This window comes from Coffea arabica, chromosome 2e, assembly GCF_036785885.1.
Source record: "Coffea arabica cultivar ET-39 chromosome 2e, Coffea Arabica ET-39 HiFi, whole genome shotgun sequence".
Taxonomy (NCBI): Eukaryota; Viridiplantae; Streptophyta; class Magnoliopsida; order Gentianales; family Rubiaceae; genus Coffea; species Coffea arabica.
Window position 1 is genome coordinate 15,136,298 of NC_092313.1, and position 23,810 is coordinate 15,160,107.

The 23,810-nt window shown below is 34.0% G+C and overlaps 2 protein-coding genes across 2 annotated transcripts; both read right to left on the minus strand.

Annotated features, from left to right (window-relative positions):
- Positions 1 to 368: 368 nt before the first annotated feature.
- On the minus strand, positions 369 to 4,857 carry LOC113728631 (GDSL esterase/lipase At1g29670-like). Its single transcript, XM_027253016.2, has 5 exons — positions 4,604 to 4,857; positions 4,126 to 4,250; positions 2,377 to 2,622; positions 1,354 to 1,594; positions 369 to 702 (listed from the first exon to the last, which is right to left on the minus strand). The coding sequence occupies exons 1-5, from the start codon at positions 4,845 to 4,847 to the stop codon at positions 488 to 490; spliced, it is 1,071 nt and encodes a 356-aa protein (XP_027108817.2). The 5' UTR covers positions 4,848 to 4,857; the 3' UTR covers positions 369 to 487.
- A 7,589-nt stretch (positions 4,858 to 12,446) lies between these two features.
- On the minus strand, positions 12,447 to 17,242 carry LOC113728632 (GDSL esterase/lipase At1g29670). Its single transcript, XM_072081389.1, has 5 exons — positions 16,933 to 17,242; positions 16,674 to 16,798; positions 14,173 to 14,418; positions 13,510 to 13,750; positions 12,447 to 12,923 (listed from the first exon to the last, which is right to left on the minus strand). The coding sequence occupies exons 1-5, from the start codon at positions 17,174 to 17,176 to the stop codon at positions 12,706 to 12,708; spliced, it is 1,074 nt and encodes a 357-aa protein (XP_071937490.1). The 5' UTR covers positions 17,177 to 17,242; the 3' UTR covers positions 12,447 to 12,705.
- Positions 17,243 to 23,810: the final 6,568 nt, after the last annotated feature.

Consider the following 23,810-nt stretch of genomic DNA (forward strand, 5'->3'; position numbering starts at 1 on the left):
CTGCCAGCATATGGAATATAATAACAATAGAGTTAAAGTCAATGATAGTCTATGTAAAATAAACATTTTTTCTCCAATTTTTTAAAATTGTGCTTACATTTAGCAGCAAACATCATTCAACTTAAACTTTGAAAACTTGTTCTTGGACTAACATCCATAGGTTCAGCACTCTTGTTAGGGATCAATTTGGTCAAATTAACATACTACAAGGACTGCATTTGTTTTGATCGAAAAGATTAACAATCGATTTGGTCAAAATTGAATACTTTGGAGACTATATGTTTTTAGCTGAAATATTAAGGACTAATTTGGTCCAACCCCCAACTTTGAAGACTAATAGTGAATTTTCCAAATATATGTATATGAACTCTACAGCATTAACGTCATGGTGTTGTATATTAGGACAACTTTATGATCGGAATTCCATACCATCGTGTAGGTTATTGCATTTGCTATGAATTTATTACATTAGAGTTTATACATTTCGTCATTGTTGAACAAGTTGACGAATGTCCATTGGATAGGCATCAGTAGGTAATAGACCATTATATGCTCTTGTTGCCGTTAACACATTGACAGTCTCTGTAGGATGGAAACTATCCCAGAATAGGTATATGGCTCTAAAGGTGCATGGCCTTACTCCAGGTTTGCATAGACCAGTTTCTGAAACTTTGCAGCATGGTTGGTTGAGAATTTGCAACCCTAAGAGAAACATAATCAGTGTAAAGTTACAATTGGTTAAGTGTTGTATAGTAAGATGCCTAGTTTCTTCTTCCTCTTCTTCTTCTTTTCATGCAAAAAGTAACTAAACTGATTTTTGAAAGAAATTTATTTATACTTGAGGTGATACCATATGTGTATTTCTTAGTATAACATTTCTTAGAATATTTTGTACATGCTTAGAGAAAGAATTTGTTTACTTATTATATACGAATTAATATGCCGCATTCAAAGTCCTAAAATGTTAACAATAATAGAAAGGGTCTGTATTTTCAGTAACTTGTTCATGCTGAACAATAGTGTAGAGTTAAGTAATTACTATATTTATTAAAACATAGATGGACTGCTGTTCTTTGTAATTCTAGCTCAAAAGATCATATCAGTTGTCATTTACAAACTTTCCACATAATATTTGATTGATTGACCCCAAAATGCAAAACATTCATCCACATGAAACTAGGTAGACAAGTTTTAGATGTATCATCATGAAAATAAGGATCAGCATAAAATTTTCCCAAACTTATCTTCCCCATTCCTTTTTCAATTTCTTTTGTTTAATATGTCATTGGGAAAATGCTGATATTCAAAGACCAAGCAAAAAACTGCACATGCGTAAGTTTTGTTAAAACCTACCAATGGTTGCAGGATCTCCCGATTGAATGCTAGTGATATTTATGTAGATGAACTTTGCATCTGTGAGTTGTCTGTTGAAGTCATCCACAAGAAATTTGAGCTTATCATTGAATAGTTGAACTGCAGCATTAACTGAATCCACACATGTAGTGGTCCGGTATATGCTTATCTCAGCTGGTGTACAACCAATTGGACCCAATCCAAATAGGGCTATTTTTCTTGCTCCATTGTTATACAAAGTCTAGCACGAAAGAAACAACAATTAATCTCACTCACCAAATAATAATAATAATAATAATCAAGGAAATCCGTGCTTGATAAGGCCAAACTATGGTAGGCATAGTGGAATTATCAGATGACATAATCACGAAAGAAGTAAGAGTGATTGTACTAATAACTCAGTTTACCATAAAGAAAGTAGTGAGGTTTTATACAGGGTAGTATCTAAAGTTGTTGCCGTTAGTGGTACAAACTTAAAATGTACGTCATTTTGAATTTTTTGATATTGATACCTCATAGCAACCTTTGATGGCTTCATAATTCAGCATTTATAATCTCAGATATTAGGGGAATTTTTATCCTTGTAATGTTGTGTTAGAACGTCCTGTAAGAGTTATCTAGAACCAATCCAAATTTAATTTAGTAGTAACTCATTGTTGAATTTGAATTTTATCCCACCAACTATTTTATTTGTTGGGTTTTGGGTTTTATCCCATACGGTAGTGGGATAAACCCAAACCCAATACTCATTACTACAATGATTGCACCTTCCTATGTCTCTTATGTCATTATATTCATTTAAATGCGTTTGAAAGTGTCATCAGATAATTCCTTATTCTTTTATAAGCCATTTTGATTGTTTAATTGATATATTGGGGTTATATCATAATTTTCTATAAACTTAACTAGTTCTATACAGTTTTCTTTTTAGATTTAGTAGATCTTCGAAGGAAAAAAAATCGATTGCTAACCACACTGAGAAAAATGAAGGATGGAAATGGAAACTCCAATGGTAACACAAACCATTAGTTGCTGAGAATATTGTTGAACCAAGACTTCTGCGTATTGAGCTGGTGTATATAATTTGCTCGTCGGATAGATCTGTGGCATTAAGTAGTTGTTGATGTAATCATTGCTCCCAATGACAACAGTGTACAGACATCTCCCAAGGTACTCGTTTGCTGCAGCCTGGCTTCCAAGTAAAGAAGCAATGTTTGAAACTACTTTTTGATGATTTAGCAATTGTTTGTTGAAGCTGATGCGATCACCCTAAGGAAAATTGTAGAAAATTAGTTTGTGATTAAGTAAATAGGAAGAAATATCTTGCCCATAAAAAGGGCTATGTTTTACATGACTATATGTAGATGATATATGTATTTTGTAGGCAAATAGAGCTCATTTAATTCCTTGAGATGTGACAGATAGAGATCAATACTCAATATACAAGCTATACCAGCAACAAAACAAAGAACTAATTAGGGGGCATTGGGTAACGTACCTAGTTTCTAAAATCCCTCTTATCAAATCTATATTCAGTTAGGTGATAAGTCCCTTATGGAATGCTATTGAGTAACACTTAATATTTTAATTCTTATTACCAAACTTGCTTGTAGGACTAGTTTAACCATTGGGCTATTTACTACTTAAATTTGTTGAATTGTTCGTCAAGAGACATTGTACAATGATATGACGGGAACTAATATAATGAAAGTTGTTTTTCAAGAATAAAATGCTTTCTTTGTTAAGTTCTGAAATTGCAACAAAGTACTTCTATAATGCTGGCGAAGAATTTTGAAAAGCTGGAAATTCTAATTGGCACTGTTGAAAAATAAAAAAGAACTTCAAAGATATGAGGATTGTAGAACTTAAAAAAAAAAATTTGTCACTTTCTCCACCTAATATCAACCATTTAGAATTTTACAAAGATTTAAATTTTCAAGTAGTGCAAAAGAAAAGCCATCTCTGCTGTCCAGGTGGGTAAGAGTACTTTTGGCAGTTTCTGCCAAAAAAAAAAAAAAAAAAGATAATCGGAGCGCCATTAAAAATTTCCATTTCCGAAACTGCAACTAGTATGACTCCATGCTTGAACTCTTGGTTTCCTTTTGAATGCATGTTTACCAAACCAAGGGTAATTTGTCTTCTTATATTGGCTATGCTAAGCAGGTTTATTCTGTGATAGATGTTTTCGCAGTGTACTCATTTCATGCTAAATATTGTGCAACTAATTTGCACCCAAAAACCTAATTTTCAATTAAGTGAAATGGAATGTCTAATAGTGATTTTTATCTTTCCTTGTGATTTAGGAATAAATAAACTAATAAACTCTAGCAGAATCGATCCCCCGAGATAAAATGTAATAGCATACGTTATGAAATTGAAAGATAAAAAACAAGAAACTGCAAACCGTAAGTCAATGACAGAGATAATAGTTTATCCTTCGCTATGCTGCTTGTTTACTTTTACAAGGATTTGGAATAGATACCGTTGAGTTCTATATGATTTTGTATGGCTGTCGTACTTAATAAACTATTTGATGTGCAATTATGTTACCCTGTTATCCAAATATAGTTGACATATCTTATTTAGTAATTACTACATCCATTTTTCACTATTATAATAAGATTGTATTATTGTGCACCAAATAATGTAACAAATACAGCAAATTAACAGAAAAATACAGCCTCACTTGACCCAAACTCCTCACTAGTTACATACGTGCATGTATGACTTCTAATCCCATAGAGCAAAGACTGCTATCAAGAAAGTACTCACCAATTGTCTACCAGTCTCATCGCGAATTCCAGCTGCCCCTGAACCGTAATTGACACCTTTTATGATGTCCTGACTTGTTGCAGCTGCAAATGGAGGAATATAGTTCTCAAATCCTACGAGCTGACCTGAAAGATAAAAATGTTCCCATCGGAGGTCAGTAATGTCTAATAAGTTGGAGTGAAAATAAAAGATAGAAGCTAATGTCTTGGCAAGAGGACTTGGTAATGTTCAAACAATATCATTTTCAGCTTTTCCAAAGCAGCAGTGCAATCGATTGTTGAAAAAAAGGAGGAAAAAAAAAAGGTGGAACCAGAGAAAATCGACAAAGAATATTAGAAGAAAGTTGAACTAATCAAATGATGTATGATTGCTGAGCAAGATAACCCTTGTTGAAACGATCTCCAAGCTTTTATGCTATTCCCTTCCACAAAAACAAAGCCAATTAAATTTCCAAGATGTAGAGTTGGGAGATATGTACCAAGGATGTCAAGAATGGTCCGGCCATTGGTGAATCTGCCTGTTGGGCCATCAGGAAAATCGATCCCATAAGGTGGATAATTCACTTTTGCCGAAGTTGATAGGTTGTTGTTATTGCCGTTATCAACTAATGAGTCTCCAAAGCTAAAGTAACATGGCACTTGAGGTGCACCCCAAATTGGCTCAATATTGCAAAAGACCAATGCTATTGGCAGCGTAGACCATATACAAAACTTAACAGCCATAATTGCCCCAGTGACTGCGGAAAGGAGAGGTTTGTTTAGTTTCGTCATCTCGCCAAAGAAGCAAATATATAGACATATGTATACGCACACACCCACGCATACATGTGTATAAAGAAATAGAATGAAAGTAAGGGTACAAATGGTTATTCTAAAGCTAGATTTGGATACATTGGTGTAATTGTAATTGCCTCACCCTCGAGTTTTGGCGTACCAATGAAAATTTTTGAATTTATACCTCTAACTTAAACTTTTTTTTTTCGAGCCATGTATAAAAATAGTTAAAAAAAAAAAAGCTTAATTTGAATTATAAGCATATTAACATCAGCATCTAGGCCATTGACGTAAAATGATAGTATCAATATTTGTAAGACAATTAACATAAAATTCTAATAATATAGAATTAGTTCAAGACCCAACTTAATTGGTAGAAAACTAACGAAGTAAATTTTGATGTTTTTGGCTCAACTTTTAAACCTTCCCATTTTCCCCTTCCATTTTATAACGTTTAGAGTCTCTCTGATTTCATTAAAAAAATAATAATAATAACGATATCATCCCAAAAACATGCAAGGAAGAGGGTATTTTTTGGCACTACAGGTTAGTACAAAAAAAATGCAAAATCGGCACTCTAAGGGTGACAAAATTGGTAATCTCTGATAGTGAATGCTCACACATGGCAGGTGGCAACTGACTTTTGTGACATGACGGCATCGATCAGGAAGTCAATGTAAAATTGGTTGGCTAAATATTAGTGGATGGTTGGGAGGAAGAAATTGTACAACAAATTAGTAATGGATTTTATTTTTTTTTATGTCCAACTTGTGGTTGTAAGGCTTAAATTAATAGAAAGGATCAAGAAGTATTCCATCGATTCCGATCCAAAATATATTCCTCGCATCCCATTAATTAAATGACCATCAAGAATGAACAAGGTTTCTTTAGTATGATTTTCGTTTAATGCCTTCTAGCCCATCTATACCAAGGATGCGGATACGGGCATAACTACCAAGGAATAATGTGGGCTTCTGACTTCTTCATAGTTTATACAATTATTGCTTTGGGAAAAATGCACTTTTCATCCCTAATGTTTAATGTGTTAACCAATTTCATCTCTAAAGTTTCATGCAAAACACATTTTATCCTTGTAATTTTATAATTTTGATTAATTTCATCCTTCAAGTTTTACGCAAACACATTTCATCCTCATAATTTCCTAAATTTGGCTAATTGAGGACAATTGGTAGATTGTCAAACAATTTGAATGGGATAGCGTCACTTGATCACGACATGCCTATTAGGTAAAAAAAAAAAATTGGATCAACAAAAAGCTCAAAAATCTTTTCTTAATTCACTTTCTCATTTTAATACAAAAAAGACTAAGAAATTTTTAGCCACGATTACTTCCTTTTTAATCACAATCGAACAAGAAGATCCAAAGAAAACGAAGTCAGTGGGAAAGAAACAATCCCACTATAGCCAATTGAAGAAAAATGTCAAACAGACCCAATACAACTAATTGGAGAAAAATATTAATGCAAAAGAATGAATGGTTTGGATTGTCATTTATTTGCAAAATTTTGTTTTGTTGCATCATATAATTGTTTTCCAATCATCTATTTATCTTTCAATCTATTTATTTGGTTTCAAATATATCATATCACAATTTAAAGGGAAAAAAAGAGATAGTCTCCTATCCAAAAACACTTGTTGTTATTTCTATAATTTAATCAATAATTGAATTAAGTATTAATAATACAATTATTAATGGGACATGTGATGATATTATGCCTAAATTTGTTAACAATCCTTTAATTGTCCTTAATTGGTAGGAATTGTAAAACTATGAGGATGAAATGTGTTCTACATAAACTTTAGGGACAAAATTGGTCAAAATCACAAAATTATGAGGATGAAATGTGTTTTCTATGAAACTCTAGGGATGAAATTAGTGAACACCTTAAACATTGGGGATGAAAAGTGCATTTTTCCCTTATTGCTTTTGTCCACTATGTTTGACACCCAAACAACATGCTCTATTTAAATTAGCTATTTTTGGAGGTGTTTTTTAAAAATTTTACTGTAGTTGTGTATATAAAAAACTTTTACTGTAGATATTTTTTGAATTGTTTTTAGAGATATTTTTAAAATATATTTTTGAGTATTTTTATAATTTACAATTTTTTTGAGATTTTTTTTAAAAAATTTTACACGACCCACTAGTATTCGCTCCCTTTTCCTCCCCCTCTCTCCTTTCTCTTCCTCTCCTCCTCCCCTCTATTTCCTCCCCCTCCTCCTCCTCCCCCTTTCCTCTCCCTTCTCCCTTCTCCCCCCTTCCCTCCTTCCCCCCAACCCCAAACCCCTCTCCTGTTCGTGGGTGGTGGCTGCGACTTTAGCCACAACCACGACCTTGGTCCGGCTTCTGGTCATGATCAGATTTGATCGTGACTAGGAAGGTTGCGATCAGTCGAGGGAAAGGAAATTGGGGGGCAGGGAAAGGGAAAGAAAAAAGGAGGAAGGAGGAGGAGAGAGAGTCGTGGTTGTGGGGGTGGTGGCTGTGGTGGTGGAGAGTGATGGGTAGTTGTGTAATTTTTTATATATTTGGAATTGTTTCTTATATATTATATGGATATGTTATTTTTGGAGTTGTTTTTGTTTGTGTATTGATGTAGCATTGTAGATGAAAAAATTATTTTTCAAAAAAGTCTGAATCCAAACAGAGCCTTAGGTATCTCACATGAAAACTAAAGGGGTTTTATCATTATGATTTTGATCGTCAATGGTAGTATCATAATTTATTGTTTTTACTATAATTTAGAGTTCCTGAGCGAACAAAAAAGGAAGCGTGTTAAGCCACTCTATCGTTCAAAAGTTCAAAGTTGACAAAATTCCTGATTGTTAACATCTTAAAGATGGTCTCAAGTAATCGAATATACTTTGCAACAATTTTTAAGTTTTATAGAATATAAAATTGTTGGAATAACTTATAAGACTCAACAAGATATTCGGCAGTGTTGTTGATTTGTGGCTTTATCATATTTTTATGACCACCTGTTTTTTAAATTAGTTTTTCAACTCCAACAAGATTATAATTTGAGATAAAACACAAGATTATAATTTGAGATAAAACACTAGTACTATGGTGTGTTTGGATTGTAAGTTATTTGCCCAAATATATTTGCTTACATCATCATTACAATTTTCAATACACCTTTTTATCTTCTCAATTACCTTTTTATCTCACATACATCACATCACAAAAAGTGCTACAGTTGGATTGTAAGTTATTTGAGATATTTTTACTGTAGCACTTTTTGTGATGTGATGTATGTGAGATAAAAAGGTAATTGAGAAGATAAAAAGGTGTATTGAAAATTGTAATGATAATGTAAGCAAATATATTTGGGCAAATAACTTACAATCCAAACACACTAACAACGCTTGTTTCAGAAAAGAAGGTATGAATAAAAAGTTCAGCCCTGCTTGCTGTCCAATCACTATTCTTTGTGCAATTATCATCTCAGCTGCTGTATTATACAATTGGTGAATACCTGCACATAGTCACATACTACATGGAAAGTCATCACATAGAATCATACTGTGTGTTGACTAACGCGAGAACGATGAGAGCCCAAATATTAAGATGAAAGCCTTAATATTAGGCTAAGAATTTCCTTTCTTGCAATATTTGCTCCCACACTAAAATTGATCAAGAAAAGTTTACTAAAAGCGATCAAGAAAAGTTTAGGGTTGAAATTGTACTTTGGACCCTTAATTTGCAGACGCATTTCCATTTTAGTAGTACTTAAGCATTAATCTTAGATACTTTACAATCTAAGGCATGAATTTTATCCCACTTTAATTCTAGATATTTTATCCCTTAAAATGTGAAATTAATCTTTAAAATTGTCAAAAATTAATATTATAGTAAGCAAGTGATATTCAAAGTTAAGGTATAAAGTGAATAGATTTCATACAAACGATATTCAAAGTTTAAGGTATAAATTGAATAGATTGCGTACTTTAGAGGGTGCAAAATGTCCAAAACTGAAATTTAAGGTCAAAGTGGATGGATTTCATACCGTATGAGTTAAAATGTCCAAAATTAAGATTTAATTAGAGCTAAAGTAAGAATACATCTACAATTTAAGGGTCTAAAATTAAATTTTACCAAAAACGTAATTGGTCCCTCCTTCAACTCATTATTAGTCTATGACTATGGACATACACACGTATGTATAATGAGAAGTATAGGTGTATATACTTAGGTTAGCTTTAAGTGATCCCTCCTGAATTTCGACTTCATTCATGTTGTCAATTCCATACGGAAATCAATTGGCCTTCGACATTGCATTTAGGTTATTGTTATTGCCGTTATCAACTAGAAAGTCACAAAAGCTAATGTAACATGGCACTTCTTGTGCAGCTAATATTGGCTGTAGGTAGAAAATGACCAATATTATGGACGCTACAAGCCATGTATTAGCCATAAAAGACATGGAACCCCAAAAAGGTAAGAAAATACGCAAGTGCTGATAGATGTTTCTCAAGTTCTTTCCTTCCAAATAAGGAAAGAATAAATTTATAGGAGGATGGAGGGAATGCAGGTTATGGTTTCTATTTACAACATTCTCAGGAATTCAAGGAATGTAGGTGGGCTATATATTTTTTCTTTTTCCAATGCAGTGGAAAGTCAAGGAATGGCCATTATTTATTATTATGGGCTCTATTTATTTCCAAGGAAGTTACGGGATACAAAATTCTTGACTTTTAAGTTGTTTATGTTTTTCTTTTTAATTCCACTACAGTCTGTGCCAAAACAAACCGACAATCCTCCTTAAGTTGTAAAACATTAAGTCAAGAGTATAACAATTGGGGGGTTTTGGTTGGAACCACAAAAAACATAAATGTGCAGAACTTTTCGTCTAAGATTCTTATATACAATACACCGTTCATATTCGCATCTTATAGTTTTTACCCATTGAACTGACCTCTAAAAGGTTAAATCATCTAATCGGCCCTCAAACTATTATCTTTACACGTTTTGGCTCATCATCTATTTTATTAATAATTAAGATCCTACACAAGTCGATGTGTATGAATCATCCAAAAAAAAGCCGTTTAAGCTCATGACAGAAGGGACAATTTCAGCCCTTCACAAAAAGCAAACCAAGAGGTGAATAATAAATCGTGCAGCCATTTCATCATGAGGTTTTTTTAAATAATTCTTTGACACATTTTTCAGCCTTTTTAAACTCACCATATATCACATTCCAAGCAACTATATATATATATATATATCCTACCTAATTATTCCCCCAAGTTGTAACGCTTGGTAACTGTATAAATTAGTATTATTAACAACATATTTTTGCTAAAGAAAAGAATTGAGGGAGAACAGAACAAATGCAATTCGAGTACCAACCTCGAGATAATCGGTGAATCAAGCGATCCGCAGATTCATCTTCGTCATAGATCCTACTTATTAGCTCAGTGGCAGGGAAGTAGCCGTTGAGGAAATCGTTGTGACCAATGCGAACAGTATACAAGCATTTTTCTAGATACTCTGTTGCTGTCTGATTTCCAATTAACAATCAAAGACTTATAATTGTTTCACCATGATCCCATAGCTGCTCCTCAAAGCTGACTTCAGCAAGACCCTGAGAAATTGATTGAGGCACGAAAATCAATTTTCGTTAATTTGTCCATTCTCATCAAGATAACTAACAGCTAAATAATCATTTAAAAACTTTTGTAATTTGTTAGGCTCGATCTAATAGATCGAGGGTTTGTATAATTACTGATGAAAGCTGTACCGTGCAGAATCGGCAGTAACATAATAAGTGTAGACACTAAATCAATAAATGTGAACATTAAAATAACAAGATCATTCCTAATAAAAAGGAAAAAATTAACAACATAACAAAAGGCAACAAATTTTTCTCTCGATATTTGTACCAAAAAATTTATTGTAATTTTAGATGTTATTGTGTTGGTGTTTACATTTATAATGCTATTGTCTATACTGTACGGAGGGCATTGCAGGAAAAAATCTAAATTACTAAACCATCAAATCATCAAACTCAATAGAAATACGGAAATCTCAATTGTACCTACTACCATGAGTCCGGTTTGACCATATGAAGAATAGTGTATCAGTTTTTTTCTTAAATGCATTTGTTAAGCAAACTAGAATACCGTAATTTGACTTTGACACTGACAAAAAAGGAATCAAACATCAAGAAACTAGAATAGCATACATCCAATTTTTGTACACGAACATCTGATTGCAAATGGTGTCTAGGGGCGGCTTGGTGGCTGTACAGTGGCTAATAGTAGTGTTATCACTACCACAAGTTGTATTTAGGCAGCTACGCTGTAAACATTTTCCCCCAAACTTATCTTACCTGAACCGAGTGGACCAGACAATTAAAGATTTGGGAAGACATGAATTTATAAAACATTGATGGAGAAAAAAAAAAGAAAGAAAACATTAATGGAGGAAAATATTCCGACCATTGGTGTATCTTCCAGTTGCGCCATCAGGAAAATCAACCCCATAAGGTAGGTAATTTGCCTTGGTTTGTTGTTAGGAGGTTATTGTTATTGCCATTATCAACTAGAGAATCACCAAAATTAATGTAACACGGCACTTGAGGTACTTATGTTAGTATCCCTCACCTCCTAGACCCTGCCTTCCCCCTCTACCTCCCCTTTCCTCATCTAGCTGGGCTCCAATCTAGCTACCTCTTTCCTCTCTCCTTCCTCCCTCCTCTTATTTGGTTTTCACGAATGGTTTGGCCAAATATCAGATTGGTTCAAAGTTTCTTCAAGGATTTGTTATAACAGTTAATGGGAAGATAGGTAACATAAGAAGAAAATTTTTGAGTTCACTAAGAAATGAGAATAATCTTCGATCTAGGCACTGGGTAAACGAAAGAAGGATATGGGGTTACTTGATACATTTGTATTACCCCACTGTGGTGGAGAAACCAATTTCTTTGATACGAACGGACTACTTAAGCAGCCTTTACGATATTACAAAATGTGTCATTACTTTTAACCCCTCGTAAAATGTAAAGAAGGGGTTATAGGTCCATTATGTCAAATTTGATGTTCAGAAACTGGGTGATAATTTAAAGAAATAACACTCTATCTTTGCTTGCAAATTTGAATTACAATAGGTGTTTTGTCACGAATGCCTTGTTGATTCGCCTCTTGGGCATGATCCTGAAGTAACCTCAATCTTTTACAAATACACGTGGGTGCCTTGAGCACAGCTGATAAGTGTTTGTGGACTCGCTGTTGTTTGGTAATGGTTTATATTTTGCTGATGGGAATATCTTGCAACCTAATTTGCACATAGTTGAAGTCTCACAAATTGAGTTGTTATCGATTTCAAACCCATTATATAATTTTTACAATATCTTGTGTAAAATTGGTACAATTTTAGTATAAAACTTGAGTTTATAACTTATTTAACTAAGCTTATACAAAAATTCATGATTATATCAAAATGATACGAGTTCACACCAAATGTTATTAGATTTACATAACTAGTTTTTACTGAAACTTATGAGACCCCAAACCCATAAAAGAATATCTTAAATAATTACTCTTTTCCTTTTATTCAAATTTAATCGAGTGTCCAAACAGAAACTAACAAAGTACAAATAATTCATACTAGTATTTTGCATATATGCCTGCCTCTAGCGAGGGCAAACTCTGCTTTTTCTCGCCGCCACTCCAGACACCATTATTTCTTTGCATTGAAAAAAAAAAAACACACAAGGCACTTGTACCATGAATAAGTTTGAAACGAGATATGACATGAGTTACATCAGATTACTTGAAAACTTCATCATAGTTGAGCAAGGTGGCGAATGTCCATTGGATAAGCATCCGAGGGCAGAACTGAATCAACGGCTCTGATCGAGTAAGCTTGATACACAGTCTCGGTAGGATGTATGGCATCATAAAACGCGTACTGGGTCCTATTGCTGCACGGAGTACTTCCAAGAATGCAGAGTCCAGTTGATGAATCAACTTGGCAGCAGGGTTCAGTGAAAAATTGTATGCCTTATATATAGAAGAGAAAAGTGTTACTATAATTTTCAACAGATTTTGTATGTCGTTAGTTGTTACAATTTTTTTTTTAAATTTCTTAATACAAAGTAGAAAATTGTAGAATTTTTGGAAATAAAGTACTTGTGGTATTATTGACTAAAACAAGTCCAAAAAATACCTCCAAAATTCTTAAATTAGGTTCATCTTTCTCTCCTTAGAATCTAATAAGTATATCGACTACTCGAGTTTAGTGGTAAAATTTTGATATTGCTTCTTTGATAGAATGTATGTAGCTGAAAATGGTATATAGAATCCACTAGTCCAAAAGGTGGAATTCCAATTAATATTTTGTTTGCAAAACCATAGAAGACAAAGGGCCTTAATTTTGAATTTCAAGCGGCATAAAATGACTTCTCTTTTTCATTTCAAGAAATTAGGGGATTTTGATTCTCACAAGAATTTTTTTCTATGTACTAACAATTCACAATTAGAAAGTTAAAGGACCAAGAAAAGATCCTTTCGGAAAGTAATTAGACGATTTTCAAGGATAATTAACCCATGAAAATCCTAGGTACGTGTAAATAGAAACAGTCCTTACCAAGACTTGTTGGATCTCCTGACTGAATGCTGCTAGTTTTTAAATAGATGAACTTTGCGCCCACTAATTGTGAATTAAGGTCATCTACAAGTGGTTTAAGTCTGTCATTAAGTATTTGAACTGCGGCATTGACTGAATCCACGCACGTAGTCCCCCCGGAACTATCTATCACTGCAGGAATACAACCAAGGGCGCCCAATCCAAATAGTGCAATTTTTCTAGCTCCATAATTGTACAAAGTCTAGAATAAGAAGATTAACAAGTCAGTTGTCCTAGTTTCCTTTGCAAATATTTCACAAGTTAAAATAGAAGAGGGAGAGAATTTTTACAATGAAATTAATATATTATTGGCATGAAAAGAAAAGAAAAATAGTATGGTAGATAACTTAATGCTTGTTCGAGTTGGTTAAGAAGCATCATGCACTCGATCAATTAAAGTGTAACAAATATGCATTTCAAAGTAGTACAAAAGTGATCAGCAAATGGTCAATTAGACCCTGTTTATCAGATGTTTTTAGGCCATGCGGTGTGTATTTGTTGCACTGCAGTACATAAAAGAATGTTAATGCTTTGTTGTTATGGAAATTAGTATTATATAGAAATGTTAAATAAAGAAAAGTCTATGATGAGGGAGAACAAAATATATGTAATTATAGCACCGACCTTTAGTTGTTGAGAAAATTGTCGAATCAAAACTTCAGCATATTGATCTGGGGTATAGGTCCGACTTGTTAAATAAAATTGTGGCAGGAAGTAATTGTTGAGGTAATCATTGCTTCCAATCAGAACAGTATACAAGCATTTGCTTAGATAATCTTTTGCCGAAGTCGGACTTCCGTGTAAGAGACTAATACGTGAAATTGTTCTACCATGATTCTGCAGCTGTTGGTTAAAGCTGATACGAGCACCCTGTGAAATTAATTGAGTCATTAAGTTGTCCACGCTTAATTATCAAACATAAGAAATTAATCCAAGGGAGACAATATTTAGATGAAGGACAACATACCGAAAACTTGCATAATCAAATTATTATGGCAGAGGGATGGGTTAAGCAATAGAGGAGAGAAAGAATACGAGTGAGAAGTTTTAAATTCGAAACCTCCCGCTTACTATATATATTTATATATGTGTATGTGTGGGCACGGGGCGCAAAAGTTCTTATTCTTTTGCTTTAAACTGCTAAAGTTGAGTATGGTTTCACAAGATGGAAAATCAATTAATTGACTTCATGACATGATTATTTTTTTTTGGGCAAATTACATTTTAGCCCCTTGTGGTTTTCGCAAAAACCACATAACCCCCCATCATTCAAAAAGCTATACATAAACCCCCTGTGGTTTGGGTTGAACTGGCAAATAGACGGAAAGCACCCACCGTAACGATTCGTGGGCAAAATGTCCAAATTACCCTAATATAAATACAAAAAGGAAGCAGATGAGTCAGATTCTTCCTTGTTCTGTCTTTGTCGTGAGAAAATGAGAGAAAAACATGACCACCGAATGAAGGAGAGAAATTTAACCCACAAAGATCTACCATTGAAGACCAAAAAGTAGCTGTGAAAGAGCATCACGAAAGCTGTTGTTGCATCTGGTAAGTTTTTTGACATCATTTTAGCATATAAGATGCACTTGCATGGTTTTTGAACAGAAACTATCGGGCATTGGAAAGTTAATAAATCAGTGATTATTTTGCTTAAGCGTTGATTAATTTAAAATTTTGCTGCTTTGGGACAATCTGTATGATCATATTTAAGCATAGAGTATTTTATCAACTAGAATTGAATTTATGCATTAAGATTAGGGTAAAGAAAATTGCATTCGGGAGTAAAGAAAATCCCGCCTGCATAATAACGCTGAAACCAGCAAGCGGGATTCTGTGTTTTTTCTATTTCAAGGTTAGCTCGCATGCGGGTTAATGTTATATTTGAGCGCGAGAAGAAAAAATTGGTAATTAGGCTCTTTGGGCATTATAAGTAAATATTTAAATTAATGGCAGTTTTATTACACCAATATTATTGTATTATCATTATTATGATTATTGTATTATTTCTTATGCAAATATAACATTTAATTACTTAAATTTGATTTTATTTTTACAATTTATAAAATTTTTATCACTTATATAATATTTTTAAAACCCTAATACATCTAAATTTGATTTTATTTTTCAAATTTATAAGATTTTTATTTAAAAAAATGGGATACGGATAAGATATCCGGTTGGTTCGATTTGCATAGGTGCATATGAGAATATCCGAATACTCTTTAAACCCGCATGCGGGTTTAAGGAGATTATGGCAACTCTCTGACACACTAGTTACCCATCCAACTTGTGTGTAACTAAAATATATTTAAATCACTAGTGTAATTTTGTCTTATTCTCCTTGTTGGATTGCACCATGAGAAAAATTCACAACTTCTTGTCGCACAAACAAAATATAGCTTTCCTTTTGAAGGTTTGTCAGATTCAACAATTTTTACCACTGCTTTTCTCCCACATGAACAAAATAGGTATTGGTACCTTAGATCTTCAGTACTTCCACCAGCACTGCTTGAGCATGACATCTATAGTTTATTGAAAAAAAATTAATAATCCATTCAAGTCATATTTCAGGAAAGGAAAAGACTGCACCTTGATGTTAGAACTCACCTTCAGATTTCCTTCGTTCTCTATCTTGGGTTCCTTCACCAACATTCAGTGCAAAGTCAGCTACAAAGTATTTCGGAAGATGGAAAGAGATGAGGAGCACCCATCTAGGCTTTATTGGGTACGTCAAATTGGTCAGGGGTAATATGGGTATGTTTCCTACTGCTACCAGAAGAACAGGCGCGTTTTGCCCACGAATCGTTACGGTGGGTGCTTTCCGTCTATTTGCCAGTTCAACCCAAACCACAGGGGGTTTATGTATAGCTTTTTGAACGATGGGGGGTTATGTGGTTTTTTCGAAAACCACAGGGGGCTAAAATGTAATTTGCCCTTTTTTTTTTAGAATTTCAAACGTTAGGAATTTAATGAGATTCTTCAAATCTGCTAGAATTAACCTATATATTTTAGCACATAGCCACAACAATTTCGATATGAGTAAATTAGTATAGCCAGCCGGTGGGGACTTATGGACATGAGCAAACTGGTAAGAATTGTATGCAACAATTTGACGAAATTACCAGCTGAAAACTTGTCTCATCGCGAATTCCAGCTCCACCAGAACCATAATTTACACCTTTGATAATGTCCTGTCCTCTTGCAGTTGCGTATGGGGGGATAAAATTATCAAATCCGAGGAGCTGAGCTGCAAGAAAATTCACCAAAAAGATGACCATGGCAAAAAAAAAAAACAAAAATGGATTGTGCTTTTCTGCACCATAAGCTAAATTGACAAAGAAAATATGAAGGTTTAATTTGGTCCTTCGAAAATATAATTACCAATAAAGTCAGGAATGTTTCGACCGTTGGTGTATCTTCCTGTTGAGCCGTCAGGAAAATCAATCCCATAAGGTGGATAATTTGCCTTTGCTATTGTTGGGAGGTTATTGTTATTGCCATTATCAGCTATAGAATCACCAAAACTAAAGTAACATGGCACTTGAGGTGCACCAAGAACCAACTGCATGTCAAACCTGACCAATCCCATGGATACAAAAATCCATATATTAAGCATAAAACCCATTTTGAATTAGAAATAATTACGGAATGAATGACAAAGTGAACTACAGGTTTCTTTCCTTAAGTTTGGTTGTTGCCTTTCGCAAAGGAGGAACAATTTATAGTGTATGGAATGAGAAAGGAGGTTATGGGCTTAACTAGTAGTTATGAAGCCAGATAAAATATTATTTCAGAAAGTCAAAGGTATGTGATATTTCTTCTTACACAATGAAATTTTGACTTTTTTAAGTTGTTTCTGTTCGTATCTTACCTCCTAGACCCTACCTTCCCTCTCTACCTCCCCTTCCCTCGTCTAGCCTTCCACCTCTCCACGTTTCTTCTTCTCTTTTGTGATCAATACAATCTGGCTATCTCTTTCTTCTCTCCTTCCTCCCTCCTCTTATTTGGATTTCGTGAATGGTTTGGCCAAATTTCACATTGGTTTAAACTTCCTTCAAGGATATGTTATAAAAATTAAATGGAAGAATGGTAATATAAGAAGAAAGATTTGAGTTCACTGAGAAATGAGAATAGTAATCAATCTAGGCAATAGGTAAATGAAAGTAAGGATACAGGGTTTCTTCATACATGTGTATTGCCCAACTGTGGTGGAATAGCCAATTTTTTGGTGAAGTTGGAATTGGAGGTTGAGTTGTGGTGGAATTTCCACGAGCATAAGGGAGAGTTGAATGGTTACATTTTCAATAAGTTAACCTTAACCATTTTATCAGTGAAGTTGGTCGTCCCATTCTCCTGAAAACAAGTATGTGGTTCCAAGTTGTTGTAACTTTAAAAAAAAGTTAGTACAAATTATGATACTGCCATTCTCGTTATATGTAATACGCTTGAGGACATTTTTATCTTATTTTCCCTAAGGTGAGAATTGGCATCTAGAATTCGTCATTAGAAGGCAAAAGTCTTTGGATCTTGTTTGAAGATTACACAATCAACAAATTATACTGATTTGTCCCATTGTGAATTTAAAAACAAAAAAGGTTTTTCAAGCTGTCATTAGAAGGGAACTAGTTAGTAAGCACAGGTTGTCACGCAAACTCACACCTCATATATATTGCGGTCCTTCCATTTTAAGACTTGTACGATTTAATTTCGCTTTTTCAAACATTCACACTTGGTGACCTTCTTGTTAGACAAACTCTCTTTTTTTTTTGTTTTTTTTTGTCCTTCTATTCCTCCTCACATCTTTTTCATTCTCAATTGTCAAGTACAGATTTCGAACTCTGAACCTAACAAAGAAAATTACTTCCCTGACCACTGCAGACAAACCCATTCATGCATAATCATTATCCATAGAAAGATTTCTTACAAATTTGCATTCTACAAGTCGGATACCATTACTGACGACGGCACTAGCGTTTACAACATTTCTTTGAAATTAATCTTTTTCAGATCCAGCAAATAAGGTATAGCTGAAAATATTCCTAGCTTACCCAGGAATGAAAATGAAACTATTCTGTTAGGGTTCCTAATTTACTGCTCTTCTTCTTCTTCTTCTTCTTGATTTTTTTTTCTTATTTTTTTCCAGGAAGAACAATCTTTTTTGTTTCTAGACCATAGGCTTGATTTGTTTAAAACAAAAGATATGGTCGAATTAACAGGTCGGGTTTTTTAATTCAACGGCTGCGTATTCAGAGGCTAGTTTCTGTTTTCAACCATAGCTCCAGGACTAGCTACCTTATTTAAATTAATTTGCAGCATTCTGCTGGAGAAAAGAAGCATTTTTCCAGCAATTATGTAATACCTTGTTATCCATTTCTTTGTTTGGTTGATTTTATATCGATTATAAAAAATTATCCTGACTAACTTCGTCTGAAAATATGTAGCACAATTGAAGCAAGAATCTTGTAAAGTCATCTGTACGTTAAGAGGGATGGGTTTGGAATATAGTGAGCTATGGTGAAACAATATTAAGAGTTCAATTACGTGTTACAGCTTGGAATTTTGATTCACAAAGGACTGGATCTGGCTATATTTATTTGCATTATTACAATGAATTTTTAGTGGTTTTATATGTAGAAAAGGGATTCTGGTCTACTTACCTAGAGAAAAATTTAGTGACGTCTTAGAAAATGTTTTTCTTTTTTTGAGCGAATCCATTTTATCATGCCGTATCATGTAATATTCCACTTGACAATTATGAAGGAATTGGCTAGATTTCCATCCCATTCATTAACTAGGTCCGTTTGGAGTGCTATTTTTTGTATCTTTCGTAGAAAAATATGCTATAAAAATTTGATGTATAGACAATCGCCAGACAAAGAACTGGATGACCGATGGAATTCTTAGGCTCCATAACCGTTTCCAAACACTATGTTTGGAATTGTTGACCCTTGGGATGGTGAAGATGATGATGGATTCTGACTCTGACGGACAGTTACAGCCAAATGGTATCCCAACTTGACAGAATAAGCCCCGCTTCTTTTGAACTCCCATATCATGTGATCCTCTCTTCCATGTTGCAGAATGTAAATTGTAGAACTTTACAGGCTACCACGGTAGGAAAAAACAGTTTAATCAATGAATCCCTCCAGTGCCCGGTAGAATCAATCAAATCCGCAGCTGCCATGTTTAGCAATTGGGGTAAATTGTAAATGCCACGAAGAGGATTTGATATTCAAGAATCCAATTATCCTCTAACTTTATTTTTGCTCCATTTACTACTCGCCAATTAAGTCCCAACTTCAGTAAATCTCTTCCCCACAAGATGCTTCGCCATCCCCAAGTGGCATTAGTTGCACAACGCACACTTAAAAAATCTGTTTTCCTGCAATACTTAGATAAGAAGAAGCGGCTAAATAGAGTTTTCGGCTGAGAAAGTATTCGCCAAGCTGATTTAACAACTAAGGCTCTGTTCATTTCTTCTGTAGATAGCATTCCCAAACCCCCTCTAAATTTGGACATAGTTAGAATAGACCACGATTTCCAATGGATCCCACGTCCTTCAACATCCCCAGTCCAAATAAATCGTGCTATGTACTTGTCAATTGTTTTGGCTATAGTGCGCGGGATGCCAAACATTGGAAGGGTATACTATGATAGGGCACTTAGCACATGCTTTGCTAACACAAATAACTGAAAGATTGGATGACCTCCATTTCCCAATACGCCTGGAAATTCGTGATTTGAGTTTAGCAAACATCTGATATTTATTTTCAGAAAAATCAAGATTGAGCCCCAGGTATCTTCCCATTCCTACTACAAATTGAATATTAAATACTCTTGAGAAGGCCATTCTTATGTTAGTGGGAGTGTTTGGACTAACAGCGAAGTTTGACTTAGCAAAATTAATTTCCTGACCCGAAACATCTCGATATGTGTCTAGCGTATCTTTTAGCTTCCCAGCTGCCTCTATGGTACACATTTGAAAAATACCATAGTCTCATCCGAAAACATCAAGTGGGATAAAGAAGGGCCACCACGACAAACCCGTAAAAGTGAGTATGAATTCGTCTCTGCCAAAAATGTTAAGAGGAAGGACTGAGTTTGTTGATATAGGATGAATGAATAGAGGAATAACAGACAACCTTGACGGAGGACTCAAGTACGATAAATTGTAGGTGAAGATACCCCATTGATAATAATTGAGTAAGAGACCGAAGAGATGTATTGAGAAATGATCCTGATCCAAGAATCTAGAAAGCCCATTTTACGAAGTACAGCTATTAAGAATTGCCAAGAAACCTATCATAAGCTTTGCTGATATCGAGCTTTAAGGCAGCCAGATAGGTCTTCCCCTTCTTCGCCTTCCTTAAAAACTCTAGCACCTCATGTGCTATGAGCACATTGTCAGAAATTGAACTGCAAGGTGTTGACCCATCCCTCTACAGTTCCAACTTAGAATCCTCATAGAGCATTAGGCGATTGTTCTAAGACAACCACCTGCAAACCCATAGTAGAGAAATCAGAACGGTCCAGATTAAGATTGCCCAATATAGGGCCAGGTTCCCCAGACAGAGAATCTTGTCGTGGTGATGGCTGATAAATGGTCAACGAAGACCAACTGTTAGGCCAAAGATCCAACCGACGTCGTCGATAACAAGAGTTAGATTCTATGCCCACTTGAGCTTTCCTCTTCATGCCTCGAAGAGTTGACACTTTAGTCTGGTGACCGAGCATTTGTGAAATTGACATCAGGTGGAAATATAAAACCCAGAAGGAAGTAAGTTGCATGGTCCCTCTGGTGATGTTGCCTCTTACTAGATCCAAAGACTGATAGGTTCATGAAAGCTTCCTCAATGGTCCCCGTTGTGTTACTTTGTCGCTAGCCATGTTCCACACATGGATGTTCAAAGACTAGGCCGAATGAAGATATGTTTTCACAAAGCTCCATCACACGACCCTTGAAAAGAGAGAAGACCCACACTCTGTGTCTTTACAGAAAAGACTATCAAACAATCCGTTAGAGGCCTATCACTAAAAACCAAAACTTGAGATGTTAATGGATTTAGATAAGGGACTTGGCATTTAGAAATAGAAGTGCATGGGCCAGCTTGCATTATATCCTGAAATTTTTTGGAAGGCGGCCTAATATTTGGATCCATTAAGAAAGGAAGAAATTGAGAAGGCCCAAATTGAACCAAACTACCCACCGTTGCCCCTTCATTTAAAGCTACAGCTTCTGACTGCTGCTCTATGATTACACATTTACTAGTGGGAATACCCGTACTATGCACGGTGCTGACATTATTGGAAAAAAAATAAAATGATGAACAAATAAAGGTAAAAAAATTTTACCAATAAAATTAAAATATAATATCTGTTAACAATAATTTGAAATATAATAGAATGAATATATCATTTAAGAACCGTCTTTTTCGGTTGTATGTGAATTTTTTTTAACATTGTATGAAAATTGTTAACAAAAAAATATAATAGTTAATATAGAATAGCATCAATAGAATTTAATACAATTGTGTTGTAATCAAATGAAAAATACGCACCAATTGAATTGTTATTAGCACCCATAGTTAATGAAGTAATCCCTATATAAATATATTTTGGTACATGTAGTAATTGGTAATCTATAAAATAAAATAAATTGCTAATCTATAAAATTGCTAAGTTGTCTATAAATAGCATCAATAGAATGTAATACAATTGTATTGTAATCGAACAATTGTAATACAATTGTATTGTATTGTATCTATAGTTGATTTAGCAAGATAGTGCAGCCAAAAAGTGTGTATGTAAGATGAGTATGACGATATAAGAAGTTGTATATTTACCATGATCACGCAAAATCATTGGTGATGTGGATGCCCGGCGATCTTGAGGACAGTTAGATTTTTCATTTCTTTGATCAAGAAATAAAATATATATTAAATTAAAAATCAATAGTTTATGTATTTATTTTATGTGTAAATAGTGATACATTGTATGAGAACTGTTAACAAAAAAAATACAATAATTAATATAGAAATAGCATCAATAGAATTTAATAGAATTGCATTGTAATCAAATGAAAACAATTACAGAGAAGTGGTTACCTGAACTAAGGAATGCAGTTTTAAATGCTCAAAAGTGCCTTGACGATTGCACATATGTCAGGGGCTTGGTGAGTTTTTTGCTCCTCTTAAATCATTTTCTTTTTTCTAATTGTAATATATTATTTGCAGGTGTTAAGTAAGACTTGGCTCTAACCTTTCGTTTAAGTACTTTAAGCAATGAACTATTTATTCCATGAGTTGAATTGTGCTATTGCTAGATAGATGAATCATGTAGTTGTAATTGTCATTGTTGATAAAGAAAATAAAGGCTAGAATGCAACTTTGCCAAAAGGATTTCTGACGAAATTAAAAATTAATCCAATTTTAATAATGGGCGTATAGTGCCTTAGTTATTAGTAGTATCTGAATTGTTTTTCTCCAATTATAAACCATTTTTAATTATCAAAAAATCTTTTTTTATTTCATGCACGATCATTTTTGGAATAAAATTATGAAAATAACTATCGTAACACCTATTTTATGTGATAAATGTGCAATAAAAAATAATTAAAAAAATTTCAGTAATACAAACAAATAAATTTTTATAATATACAATTTATGTTAGAAATAGTAGAACCCTCAATCATGAACCTATACCATCCGCAATTATATAAGTAAGCAATACCTTTTTATCTTTGCTTTACATTGTAACAATAAGCAAACAACCGTTCATAGGATTTTGTAAAAAATTTTCAGAAATAATGGATGATCAGAAAATCAATGCAATATCATTCATGACAAAAAGCAAAGCAAAAGCACAACATACTTAAAAGACAGAGGGGACCGACCTGGAAAATTAAGCCGGCCGCAAGAAGGTTGATTTCTGCTGGAGTCTCTGCACATAATATCTTCCACTACTGCTCACAAAAGAAATAAAATCAATACATTTACAAAATCAATAGAGAACCCAAAACAAATAAGAAACTGAGAGAGAGGGTGAGGGAATTAACTCGATAAGTTAATTAAGTCGATCAGTAAAAGGGTTGGAAAAAAATTATAGACATATTATATTATTGAAAATAATCGAAAATAAAAAGAATTACAATATGGGGAATAATATTTAAAGAAAACACGGTACCGGAATTTTTAATTTGATGCGAACGACGTTTTAATCAGTGTAGCCTGGATTTTGTTCTTCGGATTTGATTTGAGATT